Source organism: Rhinolophus sinicus, chromosome 9, assembly GCF_057876585.1.
Source record: "Rhinolophus sinicus isolate RSI-liver-muscle chromosome 9, RSI-T2T, whole genome shotgun sequence".
NCBI lineage: Eukaryota > Metazoa > Chordata > Mammalia > Chiroptera > Rhinolophidae > Rhinolophus > Rhinolophus sinicus.
In genome coordinates, this window is record NC_142509.1 from 23,147,261 (window position 1) to 23,166,878 (window position 19,618).

The 19,618-nt window shown below is 37.4% G+C and overlaps 1 protein-coding gene across 3 annotated transcripts in view; it reads left to right on the top strand.

Annotated features, from left to right (window-relative positions):
• Positions 1–19,618, top strand: part of TTC28 (tetratricopeptide repeat domain 28) — a 611,103-nt gene that overhangs the window by 303,308 nt on the left and 288,177 nt on the right. For all 3 annotated transcript variants that reach the window (XM_074321572.2, XM_074321573.2, XM_074321574.2), the window contains 3 exons: positions 2,942–3,089; positions 14,077–14,349; positions 15,240–15,370. In XM_074321572.2, coding sequence (XP_074177673.2) covers positions 2,942–3,089; positions 14,077–14,349; positions 15,240–15,370 — 552 coding nt within the window. The remainder of the gene's footprint in view (positions 1–2,941; positions 3,090–14,076; positions 14,350–15,239; positions 15,371–19,618) is intronic.

Here is a 19,618-nt window from a genome sequence, read left to right on the forward strand (position 1 = left end):
ACTTATTACGCTATCTTAACAAGCATATAACTCAAAGCTTTTAACCGAGAAAAATCATACAAAGTTGGGATGGGGATTGTGGAAGGGATGAGAGAGGACTAAGGGAGATTTTTGAGTCTTCTCTCCTATACCTCTTTTCAAAATCTTCTGAAGAAAAGCAAGCCAAGATTGTGGATGGCATGGTCATTATCTTGTCTCATCTAATTTCTGAGTGTCCTCAGAAAACAAAGCATGCACACTCTTCTTTAATTGCTGTGTGAACTTGGTACCATAACTGGCATTTAACACCACTTTGCCTGCCTACCAAGGAGTAGATAAATCACATTTTTCAGTGATTGCATTTGGAGACAGGGAAATCAGTTGTTCTCTCAGTGAAGTAATGAATGATAAGTTTTGCTTTAAATATGCAACAAATTGTCAGACTTCATTGAGACTAATTTAAGATTTTTGTTTTTTAGTTTTATTGAGATATAGCATTGCATAGGTAAAAGGTATGCAGTATACTTTTGACTTACATATATTGTAAAATTATTATCACAATAGACATTTGTGTTTCTAAAAAACATATTCCTGAAATCAATAACTAAAGACATCTTTTTTCTCTCTCCATAAATGATAATTACAGTTTACAGGTATTTGGAATGAATATATATGTATATGTATGTGTGTGTGTGTGTGTGTACTTTTAGTTTAGGTTTAATATAGCATTTCTAGAATTGTATAAACTATCGTTATTTTTAGTTGGAATGTGGTATATGTTGCCCCTTAGATTATAGACATCACATAAAATGTGAGATGAAAAGAATAGTGAAAAATGTCATTAAAACACATTAACGATTAAAGCAGTGGCTGAGCCATCAATAGATGATTGGATAAAGAAATTGTGGTACATATACACAACGGAGTATTACTGATGAAATCTTACCATTTGCAACAATATGGATGGACCTAGAGAGTGGTATGCTAAGTGAAATAAGTCAGACTGAGAAAGACAAATACCATATGATCTCACTTATATGTGGAATCTAAAGAACAGAATAAACGAACAAACAGAAATAGACTCATAGATACGGAGAACAAACTGATGGTTGCTAGATGGGAGGGAGCATTGGGGGGATGGGTGAGAAAGGTGAAGGGATTAAGTACAAATTAGTAATTATAGGAGAGTCACAGGGATGTGAAATACAGTATAGGGAGTAGAGTCAATAATATGGTAAAAATTATGCATAGTGTCAGACAGGTACTAGACTTATTGGGGGGATCACTTTATAAATTATGTAAATGCCTAACCACTATGCGGTACACCTGAAACTAATACTAATATAAAATAACATTGAATGTCAACTATAATTTAAAAATTATGGAATGTGGAACTATAATTTAAAAGTCATGGAATGTAAAGTACAGCATCGGGAATATAGTTAATATATTGTAACAGCTATGTATGGTGTCAGATGGGTAGTAGACTTGGTGGGGTTATCACTTTGTGAGGTATGTTAATGTCTAATCACTATGTTGTTTTGTACACCTGAAACTAATAATAATAAAAAAAATGAAACAGTGGCTGAGACCATTGAAAGGAAGTGATCTTAGGAATTAGTAATGAAAATGCATTTAGAGGTTATTTTCTGATTGGGTGTGAGTTTTAACAGCTGCTGATAGTTTAAACAAGTAGAAGTCTGAATAGCCCCTAATAATCTGATTATTCATTCTGTTTATGGATTGTTTTTTTAAATACAAACACTGAATAGGATTGCCTATCTTAAATTACCTCACAGGGTAGTTGTAAAAATGAAATCAGATCAGTAAATGTTTTGTAAACATTAAAGGTGCTCTGTCTCACTGTGTGTATATGTGCACGTAATACACAAGTGTAAAGACGTATTAAATTTAATGAGTAACAGTTTTAGGAGTTGTTTGAAACTTCGTTTAGATCCTATGACTATAATTTTTGGCAATTCAAAATATGTTGGACTGAAAAAGTTAAATTTGTGTTATAAGCATGTAGTATTGTAAGAATGTTGAAGTTAAATAGGCCAAGTATTTTAGAAGCAGATGTTGTCACAAAAGCAATGAAAACACTAATAGTTGTTTTGTGTTATTTAATCAGGTACAAGGTCCTTTGCTGGTTATATACTAGTAACCATTTGTTAATTTACTTGGTTTTACTCTGTGTGTTTAAAAACAAACTGCACTTTCTTAAGACTATTCTCAAATGTAAATATTTTATTAATTTTCTGATCCCTTTTTGCAATTTGCTGGAAGGAGGTATGTTCTCCTATAATCACAGCTGATGATCCTACTTTTTACATTAATCCAATTAAATAATACTATGATAACAATCTTATTTTGTTCATAAGCAAAGCACACATATTTTAGATAACAGCTTTTAAATATTATGTCTGAAACACTGCATTAAATATAGCTGTTATGTTACTCATTATTAAAATTATCTTAATAATCACATTGATTTTTCCTGTTAATTATATAAAAGGGGAAAAATATAAAATAAGTGGTATTTGAGGTTCTATCATTTACCTTGCACTGTACCACATACTTTGGTGAGATATAAAGAAATCTCCAAACCCCTGTCCTTGAGGAGCTTATGCTATTAAAGATGCAATAAGAAATATTTTTAAAATCTTTAAAAAATAATAAAAACAATATGTGAATAAATGCCAAATAATGTGATAAAATGTATAAGTGTTCTAGAAGTGAAAAGAATGAAAGCTTAAAATACAATTTGCCTGAAAGAAGTATGTTTATAGTTTATGATGTTGGAAGAAATCAGATTTGATTGCGAAATATTTACTAGGTTTTTGAATCAAGACTATCTCAATCTTTGTTCCGCTGATGTGTTGTTCTAATAAAGAATCATCACCAGCCTTGTTGGAGCACAGCGTATAAGCAAAATATGCATTATCTATTTTTTTATTTCCAGGCATACTTCCGACAGGGTGTTGCCCTCCAGTACCTCGGACGTCATGCCGATGCCCTGGCAGCCTTTGCATCTGGACTGGCTCAAGACCCCAAGAGTCTCCAGCTTCTGGTGGGGATGGTGGAAGCTGCCATGAAATCTCCCATGAGAGGTAAATATGACAAAAGTACTTGGTGCGACACTAATTTAAAGTAGAACATTGAAGACTAAAGCCTTTGAAGACTTTAGACTCAGGTATTGAGAATGGTCAGCTTGTCAGATTTGAAAATATTGTATATTTTAGACAAAAGATGATCAAAAAGCACTGTCAATAGCTGACAGTGAACCAGAATAGGATGGTGGTAAGGCCACTGGCCTAAAAGTCTGTGGATCTAGAGCAGGGTTGTCCAAACTGCGGCCCGCGGGCCAACTGCGGTCTGCAATCCATTGTTAATTGGCCCGCAGCAAATTCCAAAAATATATTTAGTTTACTTAAATAAACCAGGTGAGGCAATACACACTTCACCTTGAATGAGTGGCCCGGCTGTTTGTGTATTTTACTGCATATGGCCCTTGGTAAAAAACGTTGAAAAAAGTTTGGACACCCCTGCTCTAGATTATATTTTTGAAGTTTTCATTAGCTAATTATATGACTTCTCTGGATTTTAGAGTTATCTAAAGAATCCGCATATTTTTTGTAGTTCTAAGATTCTGTATCTCTAAACCACATACTTCTGGTTTGCTTAGTTGGACCAATATGCCATCTAGAAATAATCAAATAAAAGAAGACATTAGACATTGTGATGTTTCATAAAAGGAAATATGGATCTAACTGTAGACTGTGTGTAACATTTTCAGAGCAGTATTGCAAGATTATGTTGAATTGAAAGAGAGAGAGAAAGAGGCAGACACTAGTTTAAATTGTTTTTTCCTACTATTCTCTTTTATACCAAATGGTATTCTGGAAAAACAATGGATTTGAGCTCTTGGGATGATTGGGCTGAAAGTATACACCAATTGTCATCTTTGCAGAGTGATAGAGACACTAAGGTAGATTGATGGCAAATACTGGACAGCTAATATTGTTCCACATTCATTAGCTGATGTCAAGCAGAACTCTTATTTTTGTCTCCGAAAAGGTACGTTTTTGAAGGAACCTAAAAATTCTGATGGCAGTGTCATTAGACATTTTCTGGTTTTCAAAATGTTTGCAGCATTGGGTTGTTTTTAGTCTACTGGCTAGTATGGTATTTGGCTCAAAATATATGCTAAGTAAAAGTTTGATGAACTCAGTGCCACTCACGGTCGCTGGGCAATTCATAGCTCTAACAAATATTTTCCTGGAAGTCAAAGATTTCACGTTTTAGGAAAAGAGTGGTAATGAAACCTCTCTTCGTGCGATTTTATATCCCCATCCAAAGCCGAGTCTTTCCTGCAGGAACCTAATGGCTTCTCCCACTGGGGGACCTGCTGTTAATAAACTCTGGCTTAGAGCAGATGCGCTTTGGAGCTCCAGGGCCTGGGGGTTGGGGGTGGGTAGGTATGGACAACAACAAAAACTCAATCTGTCTCCCCTTTCCATTCTCCTAGTAGTTTCTCATTCTTTCCCTACACACCTCCGCAAGTAATTTGCATGGATCATTTTTTTATTTCGTTCATGAAGATATCACTTCTATATTCTGAGGTGTTTCTGCTGCTGCCTTAGAATTTTGCAGTGAACATGTTGAGATCAGCAGAATCATACTTACCGTTATGCCTTTGAAGCAATTTGTTTAGATAAATGTAAGGAAATCTTTTTCCCTGCACTGCGAATAGTAGCTCAGTGCTGCTGTCACCCTTAGGGTTTTCTGTGCAGTGTTCTTTCCCAGCTTATACCTAGTGACCTATGGCTGACCCTGGAGAATGCTGCACCTTACAGGTGCCCGGAGCGATTCAATATCTTCTTCTCTTACCCTACGGCAATTTAATCTATCTCGTTTATTTTTAGCTCTGCCTTTACCACTGTATCTATTCCAGGTGGGCTTTTCTTACCAACATTTTATAGAGAGATTGTTGCTCTGCATGGTGGTGTTCTGGGCGTCATCTCATGTCTTAATGACCTCTCTGTTGTGGAGTTGTAATTCACAAAATCTATCATTATTTGCTGTCGTCCCCCCCTTTTTTTTTAACCCACTTTTGTTTTAGCTTCTTGCAGCTTTCTAAGTTTCTGCCATTGTTGCATAGCTGTGCAGTCTGAGTCACTTTGCATATAGGTCTTATCTGTTGTGTCAGTTTTATTTTCTTTTGTGATTCTTAAATGCAACAGAGAAAGCTCCCTAGTCCAGTTGGTCTGTAAGCAAACAAAGTTCCCATGATATGCACAGCAGTCCTGTGGTTTGGCCTTTTTTTGGAAGTTTCAAGATTTCATTTTTTTTTTAAAGGTGTAGCCAATCTATGTTAACATACCCTTGTTCCCAAATAAATATGTTATATTTATCCACACTGAAACTTACTTGATTTTTTTTATATTGTTGCTGCCTATGTTGCTAACTGAATTAAGTCTGTTTTTCTTGATTTTTATGGTTTCACTCGTGCTCACTTACCAGATATCAGGTAAACTGCTTCTCTTGTGGTTATATTTACATCATTTTATATATATATATATATATATATATATGTATATGTATATGTATATGTATATGTATATGTATACATATATATGTATACATATATATATAATGTATTTCCCTTAAATCATTAATGAAAATATAAAAATAAGTGTAAATATAAAATGATACACTCTTTTTCATGACTTTTCAAGTTACCCTTTTACTGTTTTCCATTTCTCAGTTTTAGATAGTCCTTCAGCAACTTCAATTCATTGTATCTTGTAAATGTTTATGCAGATTTGGATGGTGTAGCATAGTACTACTGCCAACCACAAATTTAATAATATAATTACAAAGTGAGATTGAGTTTACCTTTATTTGTTCCTCTAAAGATGCCAGGGCTGCTTCTTATGAGTTCTCTTGTGTATATTTTCTCCTTTCCTGTTAATTCAGTAATCTAAAGACTATTACATTTATGGGCCATCTCCTGTCATGGTGTTTCTACCAGCTTCAGAGGATCCAGGGAAGCTGATTTTATGAAGTGCTCGTGGAAAATGGCTGTTGAATATATAAGCTTTTCTCTCAGGGTCAAGTTTTATTTGCCTAATTGTCGACCCTTGATGAACTCTTTTAGGTGGCAGTTACTTTTCATAGGGGACCTCTTCCTGAAATGTTGTGTTAAAAAATATAGACCTTTCCCCAAAAGATTGGAATCTAATTGCAGCACTGCCACTTGCTCTTCCATCGACTGAGCAAGGTTGCTTCCTTTCTGTACACCTCAGTCCTTATCTGTAAAAGGGAAATGATAATGTCTAGCGCCCAATGTTGTGTTGAGAATCAAACACTGGCATGTAAAGGCAGGCACCTGGCAGGATGCCTTCCGCTCTGTAGTGGGGTGCTTCTCTTCTCCCCGAGGAGGAATGGAAGTCGCAGCAGTAACCATCCTGCTCTTGTACAGTGTTGGGGGTGTGGAATCAAAACTGTAGGACACACATGGTTCTTTGGCTGAGCACTCCTTGGAGAACTTTCTCCCAGGCCTCAGTTCCAGGAAAAGCTGAATTTCTCCTGAGTGTTAGTATATTTTTATCTGAAAGGTCTGGGAATTTTTAAAGCGATCCTTTATCCTTTTGCTTTGTCTTGTATGAAGCAGAGAGCCCAGTGTCTGGCCACCTTTAGGCCTGTCTGTATGCTGAGTTTTATTTCCTACCCTTACTTTCCACTCACTTTGACTCCTATGTTTTCCACCTTATTTCTATAGAAGGCCTGTGAATCCTTTTTGAATGAAGTTGAATATAAATAAATACACAAAGAAGCTCAGAAAAATGTGATGTGGCTTAGACAAAGTGCTAAACATGCCAGTTGTTTTTGCTTTCGTTTTTTTGAGGAGGGTTAAGTTTTGCTTTTAGTTTGAACCAATGTGTTTTTTTAATTGTGGTAAAATATACGTAGCATAAAATTGACCATTTAACCATTTTCAGTTATAAAATTCAGTGGCATTAAGTACATTTACAGTATCATGCAGCCATCACCATCATCCATTTCCAGAACTTTCTCATCTTCCCAAAGACGCTCTGTACCCATTAGACAATAATTCCCACTTCACTCTCCCCACTGCTCCTGGCAAATACCATGCTATTTTATATCTATGAATTTGACTACTCTAGGTATGTTATGTAAGTGGAATTATACAATATTTGTCTTTTTGTGACAAGCTGAATGGTTTTTAATTTCGTTTCCTCTTTAAGGAATTAGTTTAAGAAAGGTAAAAATTAAAATTAAGTGAATATTGTGAAACTTACCTCTAAATTTTGTTATTTTTGGGAGTACTTTATCCACATAATACTTTGCTTACTTCTTACTTTGTTAATAGGTACTATTCTTTCTTTGGATCCCTGTTTGGAGAGTCATTCCAGAATTGTTTTTCCCAGTCTTCTGGCTTTGCAGTTCAGTACTATATTTTATTTTATTTTATTTATTTATTAAAAATATTTTATTCAGGAAGGGGAACAGGACTTTTTTGGGGAACAGTGTGAACTTCCAGGACTTTTCCAAGTCAAGTTGTTGTCCTTTTGATCTTAGTTGTGGAGGGCGCAATTCGGCTCCAGGTCCAGTTGCCCTTGTTAGTTGCAGGGGGTGCAGCTCACCATCCCTTGCGCGAGTCAAACCCGCAACCTTGTGGTTGAGAACCTGCATTCCAACCAACTTAGTCACCCAGGAGCTCAGCAGCAGCTCAGCTGAAGGTGCCGTGTTCAATCTTAGTTGGAGGGGGCACAGCCCACCATCCCTGTGGAAGTTGGGAAGTCAAACTGGCAACCTTGTGGTTGAGAGCCTGCACTCCAACCAACTGAGCCATCTGGCCACCTGGGAGCTGAGCAGCAGCTCATTGACTTCGTTCTAGTTGCAGAGGGTGCAACTAGCTGGCCCATGTGGGAATCGAACCGGCAGCCCTGTTGCTCAGAGTTCACACTCTAACCAACTGAGCCACCCATCTGCTCCAGTACTATATTTTAGTGACACATCCAAGGATAATTGCTAGTGGTATCACCAGGTTTTTAGGAAAGTTGAAGCCTTTTTAGTCATGTATGCTAGGAAACTGTTATCAGAATACCTTGGAAGGCTCCAGAATGTCTTCATAGTGCCTTAGATAGATTGACGTCTGTAAAAATGTTAGTTACCTGGAAGATGATCCATAGGAGACAGTCAGTAGAGTATCATTCCTTTGTAATAAGGCATTGTACCTATTAAATACATTTTCCTCAAATTCTATAAGTTTTTTGTTTTTAATTCTGTATATGTCTGAAATTTATCCCTTGATTTCCATCTGTTCTGTCATTGCAAATACAGGACTTTTCCTCTAACTGGTTATTTATTATTATTGTTGTTTTTTAAGCTTTTATCTCTTCTAAATCAGTCCTTTGCCATCCTTCCCTGTCTAAAACTGTCTGAACTGAACTGTTTAAAATATAAGTCTTGACCTGTTATTTAGACAGTTCTAAATCCTGAACTGTCTAAAATATAAATCTGACCTGTTATTCTCTTATTCATAATTCTGCCTTTTCCCCATTGCCTGCATGATAGAGGCCAACCTCTGTAGTAGAAGAAATCTTACCTCATATCTTTTCATTCTCATCTCCAAAACACAGTCCATTTGCAGTTTTTGGAAAACACTGGTTCCCATATCTCCATTTTCTATTCTGGTGTCACTTTCTTTGGAAAGCATTCCCAGACCTTCCTGGGTGGATTTAGTACCTTTCTCCTTTGCGGACCATAGCATATCCTACCAATACTAAGAACTCTAGATTGAAAGTTGTATCATTATTTTGTATTACTGAAAAAAAAAAAAAAGAAAATGCTGATGATTAAATGAAGACACAATTCTTTCTTGTCGCCTAACTTTTTTTTTTTTTAATTTTTTTTTAAATTAAATTTATTGGGGTGACAATTGTTAGTAAAATTATATAGATTTCAGGTGTACAATTCTGTATTACATCATCTATAAATCCCATTGTGTGTTCATCACCCAGAGTCAGTTCTCCTTCCATCACCATATATTCGATCCCCCTTACCCTCATCTCCCACCCCCCACCCCCCGCCCCCCTTACCCTCTGGCAACCACTAAACTATTGTCTGTGTCTATGAGTTTCTGTTTCTCATTTGTTTGTCTTGTTCTTTTGTTGTTTTTGGTTTATATACCACATATCAGTGAAATCACATGGTTCTCTGCTTTTTATGTTTACTGTGGCCAAGACATGGAAACAACCAAAATGTCCTTCGATAGATGAATGGATAAAGAAGTTGTGGTATATATACACAATGGAATACTATTCGGCAGTAAGAAAAGATGATATAGGAACATTTGTGACAACATGGATGGATCTTGAGAGAGTAATGCTGAGCGAAACAAGTCAGACAGAAAAAACTTTTTATTTTATATACACTGAAAGAGCTCTTCTAGGCCCATTAGGACATAGAAGTGACAGATCATTGTAAGGCAGCCCTGAGTTCACAGATATGAAATCTCAAATTCAAAGATGTTAATATGTGAATAAATGTACATCTCAGAACTGATGAAATATAGTACAATAAATCCTCACTTAACATCGTTGCTAGGTTCTGCGACTTTAAGCTAAATGACATATAATGAAACCAATGTTACCATAGGCTGCTTAATATAAACAAAAGTTAAGTTCCTATGGCTTTCATCAGTGCTGTAATGAAATGATGTTGAATGAAACAATGTTATTTGAGGACCTACTATGTACCTCTTAGCAGAGTGTGATTATTTGTTTATTATGAGCCTCAACTACATTCCTACAAGCTCTTCAACTGTCAGGAAAATGTGATTTTATTCATCTTAAATTCTTAAAGCCTTTACATTTTGAAAGCACATAACTGATGTTTAATGAATGTTGTAAAGGGCCTTTACATTCTTAAGGAGTTGGTTTGACATTGGCTACTTCATATGTTATGCATAGTTTCTAGAAAGAAAAACATCTTAATGGCTACAGGCTGCCAAAACTCTGTTCCACCTAGCCTTATTAAATCATAAAATTAGTCCCTTTGCTAACAGCCTACTAAGTTTACTCTAGAACAGGAATTAGAATCATAAAATAGTATAGTTAGAAAGAACCTTGGTGATCACCTAATGTAGCCTATAAATTTTTATACATTAAAAAAGTTCCATAGCACTTTTATTCATCAAATGCATAAACAGGTGATAACCAGAGCTTCTGATTAGTGAGTGTGGACAAATGATACATAATTAACAGTGGACAAATGAGACATAATTATAGCCAAAATCAGAGAAATTTGACGTTGAAAAACTTTTTAATTTACATAAAGTGAAATGGACTTTTGTGTGTATATATGTGTGTACACATGCATAGGTCCATATATGTATATATACATGTGTATATATTTATACACATATGTATAGACATGTATATAACCATCACCACAATCACAATCGATACATTTGACAAAATGAAGAGACTTAGGCTATGTGGCTTTGAAATCCAGGTCTTTTATCCTTAGCTCAGTATTTTCTCCATTTTTCCACATTAGTTTTCTTCCCTATAAATATTCTCTGTTCCATTCCAGCTGGCCTGTTCATCGTTTCCTATCATTCCATGTACCTGTCTTCTCCTGGACCTTTGGTTGGGAAAAACCTCCTGCTTAGAATACCTTCTCCTGTCAGAAAAAATAACTTGTCTAAGTCCTACCCTTTCTTCAAGATTCCAATTTCTGCCTCCATGAAGCTTTCTGATTACCCTTGATAATCACTCCCTTTTCCAAACTCGTATAATATGTACTGTATATAAGCTTGCATTATAATTTATCTTTTAAATTTGTATTTCTTAATTATTTTTTAAATTTTAATTCTTTCAATTACAGTTGACATTCAATATAATATTAGTTTCAGGTGTACAATGTTGTGGTTAGACATGTATATAACTTACAAAGTGATCCCCCCAATAAGTCTAGTGCCCATCTGGCAACATACATATTTATTGCAATATTATTGACTATATTCCTTGTGTTGTATTTTACATCCCCGGGACTAGTTTGTAACTACTAATGTGGTAGTTCTTAATCCTATCTCCTTTTCACCTACCCCCCCAATCCCTGTCCCACCTGGCAACCATCAATTTGTTCTCTCTGAGTCCATTTCTGTTTTGTTTGTTTGTTTATTTTGATTCTTAGGTTCCACAAATAAGTGAAATCATGTGGTATTTGTTCTTCTCTGTCTCACTTATTTCACTTAACATAACACCCTCTGGGTCCATCCTTACGAATAGTAAGATTTCATTATTTTTTTTATGGCAGAGTAATATCCCATTGCATGTATGTACATCTTCTTTAACTAGTCCTCTACTGATGGACATTTAGGTTGCTTCCATAGTTGGCTATTATAAATAATGCTGCAATGAACATAGTGATGCATGTGTCTTTTTGAATTTGTATTTTCAATTTCTTCGGATAAATATCCAGAAGTGGAATTGCTGGATCATAAGGTAGTTCCATTTTTAATTTTTTGAGGGACTGCCACACTGATTTATCTTTTAATGTGTTTATATTGTCTTTCCTATATATACTGAAAATGGAAATTTGATCTTTTACCTCTTGTTCCTTCAATTTCATTCTTATTTAGTAGAAATTTGTACCATTGATGATTTCTGGGGGTTGAGGGGGGAAGGCAGGATATTCCTAGTATTCCCTCAGTCCTGTGCTAATGTTCTTTTCTTCCTATTATTGTGTAGTTTTAGAGGTTCAGTTAGATGGCTTTTCTTTTGAATACAGCCATGATTGCTATGATTAAAAATATTACCAGCTGAAGCATAGTATCTTTGCTAACCGTCAGTCATTTTGGGCTGTCCGTGCCTGAACACTCTTCCTGTGTTTTGGGAATTCCTTATCTTATACTTCTGCCTCCTGCCTTCCACTACAAAAGCTGAAAACATTAGATCCTAATTTTCCCATCCTTCTTTGAACCTGGGACCCCACTTTTGATTCAGGAGCTAAAGGTTCAAAGAAGAAAGGATACCACAGAATCTGTTCTGGTGGTGTAGGTGGTAATAGTGACAACCGTTTTCTAAGGGTGGCATTCAGCAGTGGTGCAGGCAGCATTGCAAGCTGTGGTATCCTGTGTGTAGTTGCAACGGTTATGTCGCCTTTACCCAGGGAGCTTTTGTGGCAGGATTTTGACTGTGGGTCTGGAGGCCTGGTTTTCCACCTTTCCAAGTAGCCGCTCAGTGCATTTCTTTTCTACTTAAAACCAGCCAGGATTGGTTTCTTTTGTGAACGGCTAGGAGTTTTGCCTGGTGTGCTATCACAGGGCTTGGACCTAGAGCCCAGCAATGCATTCTTGTGTTAGCTCTGTCCCAGGCTGTCTGAGCTTGGGTGAACCACTTCAATACTCAGATTCTTCATTTCTAAAACAAGGGTATTGTCAAAGTCCTTTTAGTTCTAAAATTCTATTGTTTTTGCTTCTGCTAATTGTTTAGTGGGATGCATTGACAATACCCTTGTTTTAGAAATGAAGTATCTGAGTATTGAAGTGCTTATCATTGGCTGCCAAACCCATTAGTGGGAACCACCAAAATTCTGCTCAGTTATTTCAGTGTAGTATTGTTCTTTTCTATTCTGGCAATTCCTGGGTTCTTGTGCGTGTATTTAACCCTACTGGTTAGCTAGTATTTGCTGGTTCTATGTACTGCTTGCATCTTGACAGGTGTAAAAATGTTCTTTGTTTTCTGTTTAGTGATCTGATTGAAGGGAACAAATTCTTTAGGCACCAGTAGGTTTCAAGGTTTACATGGTGGTGTTGATTCAGACGAGAGCTCATTAATGGAGAGCTGAGGTTTGAAGTCATAAATTGAAAAAATTACATTTTAATACAGTACTGTTGGCTGAGAGATTCACGATTTAAAGAGACCAACCTTTTTATAGTTTTTCACATGTGCACAGTGGAACACTAATGTGAAATGGTTTTTCAGGAAAGCTAGCAACAAATGCGTTATAAGTGCCACCTCACTGTATGGTTATAGTCATTAGCTCTGCAATTGTCTTAAAAATAAAGAGAGAGAAGCAGGAAAAGGATCTTAGAAATCATCTATATTCAAACCTAGCTTCAAATAGAAAGAATCTCCTTGTGGCTTCCTTACCCCGAATCTGTGTCCTTCCAAACACCACATGAAAGTAAAATGAGATCAACATTAATTTGGTCTTCTACCTTACCTTAGAAAACTCATTTTTGGTTTCATTTGTCACCACAATAAAAATTGACAGTATTTTTTTATTTGGTCATATTCGTCTCAGAAGCAGCAATGGAAACTGGGTTGCCAGTGAGGATGGCAGGTGTTTTGTTGGGAGAACCTTTCTTATTGCATCTTCTAGGGAAAGAGTTGGACGGGATCTATTAATCAGTCATTCAGATTCAGGTTTAACAAACATTTATTGATCTCGTAAGTAAGTTAGGGACGTCCACCTGTGTGGCAATGGCAGGTTTTTTATTTAGTGCCCATCTTGTGCTAATTGCTATGGAGTTTTAATAAAGTATTAAACAGTCTTACAGCGGTCTTCAGATTTAGCTGGGAAAACCTTTTTAAAATGAACACACATGGAACAATTCTGAAATAATTTAGGACCAAACTGCGATACTAACTATAAAAATGCAGCAGAAGTTTAAATGCAAGGGTTCGTGTGGTCTGGAGGGCCTAGTGATACTGTATAAACCAGATGGACCTTGAAGCATGTCATATTTTGAGAGGGCAGCAGGACAGAAAAGGGAAAACCTTTCGGGGAAGGGGATGTGTCATGTTCAAAGAAAGACCAAAAGAGGACAAGTGTGGCACATGCATTCGAGAGTGAAGAGAAGGAAGTAAGTGGACTGAGGTTGGTGCTACAAAGTCACGTGGCTACGTGGACAGGGAGGGTGGTCCTAGATGAAAGGTTAAAGGGTCTGTATTTGAAATAGGCCATAAAAAGGTGTGGTAAACATTTGTTTCTAGAGCATACAGAATAGAGTGGTTTGTGTATTCTCCTACCTTTTCTTCTTTTCTTTTTCTTCAGACTCCCTCGAGCCCACTTACCAGCAGCTTCAGAAAATGAAACTGGACAAGAGTCCCTTTGTGGTGGTGTCTGTGGTTGGGCAGGAACTGCTGACAGCGGGCCATCACGGGGCGTCTGTGGTTGTCTTAGAAGCCGCTCTGAAGATTGGCACCTGCAGCCTCAAACTGAGAGGTTCCGTTTTCTCTGCCCTGAGCAGTGCCTACTGGTCCCTCGGAAACACAGAGAAGAGCACTGGATACATGCAGCAGGACTTGGATGTAGCCAAGACCTTAGGTAGAGTTACGCTTCTCTCCTTTATTTCAGGACAGGGACGAGCTCAAGAAGCCGCTTAACCGGCGTGAATGGGGATGTTTTAGAGGACGGGGTCATTAGGGCTTTCCAGGCCCCGAAGGCCAAGCGATGTGGATTAACATATTCATTGCCCTCCTCAGAGAGTTGGGCTCCCAGATGTAATATCCCAAATGAGTGTATTGGTGGGCGAATCTTTTATCTTAATTGTAATTTTTGCCCACATTAGAATGCACCATCATGGTGTTGGAGGAGATGGGCCAGTGCCGTGTTCCGAGTGTGGTCTCTGGAGCCAGACAGCTGTGTTCAGAATCCTGGCCCTGCCACTTACTAGCAGGGTGACCTTCAGCAAGTTGTCTAAGCTCTCTGTGCTGCCATTTCCTCGTTTGTAAAATAAGTGTGGCTCATGCTTGCGATTGTTGTTATGGTGATTATTCAAGGGCCTGCGGGATTGCAGCAGAGAAGGGATGTGGTGAATCACCATCGGCGTCCTTCTAAAGGAGCGATATGTGATAGTTGGTTTGGAGTCAAATGACTGAACCAACACGCTGACGGTTGTTCAGAACCGGCAGTCATTAGCGGAGCAATGAAGTGACTCAAACAGCAGCTGGTTTGTACCAAAGTCTTTAACCTCTCATTTCCAGGACACCCATGTCCCTGGCTGCAGTTGTATAACAACAGTAATAGTTGTTATCCAGAGATTTAAGTTCTAGGACAACTTCCCACATATAGTCTGGTAGAAGAAGAAAGTACTTTTCTAAAAGAAGGCAAGTGAAATCTTAGCTAGCAAGTCTGGGGCTCTTGGGTTAAGATGGCCGTTATATGTTAAAACAATGCTATAACTTAGAGAAGTTTACTGTTTTCAACCCTTGCAGGTGACCAGACAGGAGAATGCCGAGCTCATGGGAATCTAGGCTCTGCATTCTTCTCCAAAGGAAACTACCGGGAGGCTCTCACTAACCACAGGCATCAGCTGGTGCTCGCCATGAAGCTCAAGGACCGCGAGGTAGGAGGTCACCTGCAAACTCAAAACACTTCTTTTTGGAAACAAAACGTCTTCGGTTCCTTAAAATGTTACTTTTAGAAGTTGATAATCGTTGCTTCTGTATTTCATCAACAACCAGGTGTTGGGTGTCTGCCATGTAGAGGCCTTGGGGATGCAGAGATAAGACTTGGCCCCTGACCTCAGGCTCTAACTGCGTGGTCTGACGTGCTCTTCTGATTCTCTTCAAATGTGCTGTGGAGCAGACATCCGTAAAATTAGCAAAAAGCTATGTTATTGTGACATATTCATTAAATTAAGGAAGCACACATTATGCTTTATCTGAGATAGAGTATTATTACTGCAAACCCTTCCTGTTGTTTCTTCAGTGGATTTTTAACTCAGGTGGTAGAAGCATATGACGTCTGATTCAGAGACTTGAATTGTAATGATAAAGAAATATCATCCCAGTCTTCATTAGAGAAATGAAATGTAATATTCTCAGATATTATAAATGCAATATTCTCTATAATGGAATTCCATAGATGGTACCTGATACCTAGGAGATGGGACATGATGAGAAAGTGCCTACAGAGTGGAAAGAGGGTGGGGTTTGGAGTGAGATAGACCCAGATTTGAATCCCTGCTCCAGTGCTCCTTGGATCTGCCATCTTGGGAAAGTTATCACTTAACCCTTTTTGCCTCTAACTTCTTACCCAGAAAATGACGATTCTATTTATTCTATGCACAGTTGTCGATAGGATTATTAATAATATATGTAAAGTACTTAGCATGGTACCTGGAATTCTATAATGGAATTCCATAGATGGTACTTATAATATAATATTAATAAGGAAGAGACAGTTAAAAGCAGAGGCAACAGTAAATTTATGAATCAATCTGTGTGTTGGGAAATATGTTTAGGTAGTTTATACTGCAGAATTTCACTATGGGACATTATGCAGAGTAATTATATTATTTAAATGACCCGATATCTTGAAGTCTCTAGAACACTAGGAAGGAACTGGGGAGGGAAGCAGCTTTGTACCAACAGTGTGCTGGAATCTCCCCTTGGGAAGACTGGACTTCTGCAACGTCTCTCTCATCCATGGGAGTCAGAAAAAAGCCTTTGAAAGCTACCAAAATAAGACTTTTGAAGGCCATGGACTTTTGGCAATTTTATTCTCAAGAGAATTACCTAAACACTTTTCTCTTTGTCTATTCACTCTTAGCTTACAAACATTTCTTATAAGCCGTACGATCTGATTTCTTGAAGTTAAGAGAATGAAAAGAGGAATCAGGCTTCTCGAGGCAGATATACTGATGGCATTAAGCAGTGAGAGTCATGTTTAAGAACTAAAACAGCATAGTTGTCTAGATAGGGCCATTTAATGAAGAGACAGTTATAAATACGTCAAGAACTGCATTTGTACTCTATTTTCTTAACCTTTGGGATATGTATATTAGCCCAATTACTGGCTAGAGTAGAAAGGCTTTTAATTAGGGGCATAGGATTGTCATAGGTATTAAAAAGGAGACATGAAATTTTTCTGCTTTTCCTCTTAATAGTGTAATTTTCTGTAGCCTGTGTTATCTGGGTTTCATAGACTTTTGCTGTATAGTAGTTATGAAGAAATCATTGAATTATAAGGATGAAAGGGACCTTGAGATAATACGGGTACCAGTTCCCTGCCCCAAACCTTTCCATCTTAGAGGTGTCACCTACCACAGACACCCTCTCTCCCCTTCCGTTGGCCTCTGCTTAACCACTGCTGCAGTAGTTCACAAGCCTGCCGAGTGGGAAATCCCTTTTATGTATAAGTAAGAGACCCTGAGATTGATTTTTAAACCTATTTCCTTCTCCCCCCGGGGGTAGGTAGAGAATGTCCAGCTACTATAATTAAGGGTCTCCTCAACGTTTCAGGTTATCAAAACCTTAACAATTTTTACAACCCTCTTTTGGCTGTTCCCCTTCTACTCTGGCCTACTCTGGTTGCTGGTTAGCCATAGCTTGACTACAGCAGAAGGCTTGTTCTGGGATGTTCTGGTTTCTAGCCCATGCTAGCTGCCCTGTGTTGCCGAAGCATATTTATCTGATTTCTAGATTGACCTGTAGAATTTCTCTTTTCTCTCACTGTGTGTCTCTTCTGTAGTGTTTGCCTCTGGAATTATAGGGTACCATTAGTTTTCTTGATAAATTTAATGTTATTTTCTTACTATTTCTCTTCTTCTTTAAGGTTGTATTTGAGTGCTGCTACTTGCCTACCTGCAATTAACTGGAAATCTTTATCCCCCCATCCCTGAATCCAGCTAACAATTGTTAAGATTGGAGTTAATATTGGTTCAGAACTTAAAGGAATATATAAAATGTCTAAAGGGAACTATAACAATAATAGGTATTTTGTTTAGATCCAAAGTTTTAGCTGACCAGTCTTTTGGGATTTAACTCGGTTAAGTGTGAGGTCTGCTCACAAAGCACTGTGCTGGGGGTTCAAGGTCTAGGTGGGTGGTATGGGGTCACTCCCCTTGAGGGGCTCATGTTCTATTTGAGACTTTAACACAACAAAAATATTAAAACACTGCTTGAGCAATAAATGATGAATGTTCTCTTAATCACTGCTAAGATTCTGGAATTCTAGAGGAGACAGAGACTGGTATAGACTTGGGAAGCTTTGTGAAACAGGTGGGGCTCAAGTTGGCCCCAGAGTGAGACACAGAAATTGGCATATGGGGTTCTAAAAGCTGGGCAGCATTATCAGTCATGTTTTGCTGAGTGATAAGATAGTTCATGCCTTTAGCAAAGGTCAGATATTTTCCGTCATCCTATTCGGTATAGTCACAGACTCTTGGTTTTTATAAAAGGTAGTAGTTATTAGTTTTATTCAGTTACATAAAAAAATACATGAAAATAACCAACTGTAAGCTTACCATCCTGTTAATATTTTGGGTATAATCTTTTGGTCATATATGCAGTTATAATTGTTTTTATCTATTGAAACAAAAATTGAAATCCTATTGTAATACTGTTTTATAATTTGTTTTTCATTAATATTTTCCCACTAATTTTTAAATATTCTACTGAAAGTCTTATGGCTGTATTATGATTTATTTAATATGTCCCCATACTGTTTTTTTTTTGTTTGTTTGGTTTTGTTTTTAGTTTCAGGTGTACAAAGCAACTGATAGATGTTTAAACCCCTCATAAAGTGATAACCCGCCCCCCAAGCTACCCCTCTGACGTCTTATGTAGCTGTTACAATGCCATCGACTGTCTTCCCTATGCTGTACTCCACATTCTGTGACTACATATACCTACATACTTAGTTATAATTGACATTCAATATTATTCTACTTCAGCTTCAGGTGTATAGTGCATTGGTCAGGCATCTACACAGTCTACAAAGTGATCCCCCTGATAAATCCAGTGCCCATCTGCCACCTTACATGGTCTTTACAACACTGTTGATTATATTCCCCATACTGTATTAACTACTAGTTTGTATTTCTTAATGCTTTCACCCAAAGAGGCCAACACTAAGACACATCATAATTAAAATGCCAAAGGCTAAAGACAAAGGGAGACTCTTAAAAGCAGCAAGAGAAAAGTAGTTAGTTACCTACAAGGGAGCCCCCATTAGACTGTCAGCTGATTTCTCAACAGAAACTTTGTAGGCAAGAAGGGAGTGGCAGGAAATATTCCAAGTGATGAGAAGCAACGATCTACAACCAAGGTTACTCTACCCGGCAAAGCTGTCCCCATACTGTTACACATTTAGTTTGTTTCAAAATATTTGGTATTATAAAATCTGGAAAAAATATTTGTAGATAAATCTTTGAACATATCTCTCATCATTTCCTTTAGTCAAATTCTTGGAAGTAGGCTCACTTGGCAAAAACATATCAAGGCTTCTGATACTTACTATAAATTGCCCTCAGAAAGGCTGTATCTTTTTTCAGTCCTTCCAGCAATGTATCAAAGGTTTCATTTCCTTGCACTAGCTAACATGATGCATTACTATTAAACCTAAAAAGTCAATTTGATATGTAAAAAAAACCCAAAAGAAAACAATACCTGGTATCTTATTGTTTTAATTTGCATTTCTTTGATCTCTTTGGGGGATAATTTTTTTTTTTTTTTAAAGTGTGTTTTGCCAGGACCCATCAGCTCCAAGTCAATTAGTAGTTCCAATCTAGTTGTGGAGGGTGCAGCTCACAGTGGCCCAACAACCTTGTTGTTAAGAGCTCCACGCTCTAACCAACTGAGCTAACCAG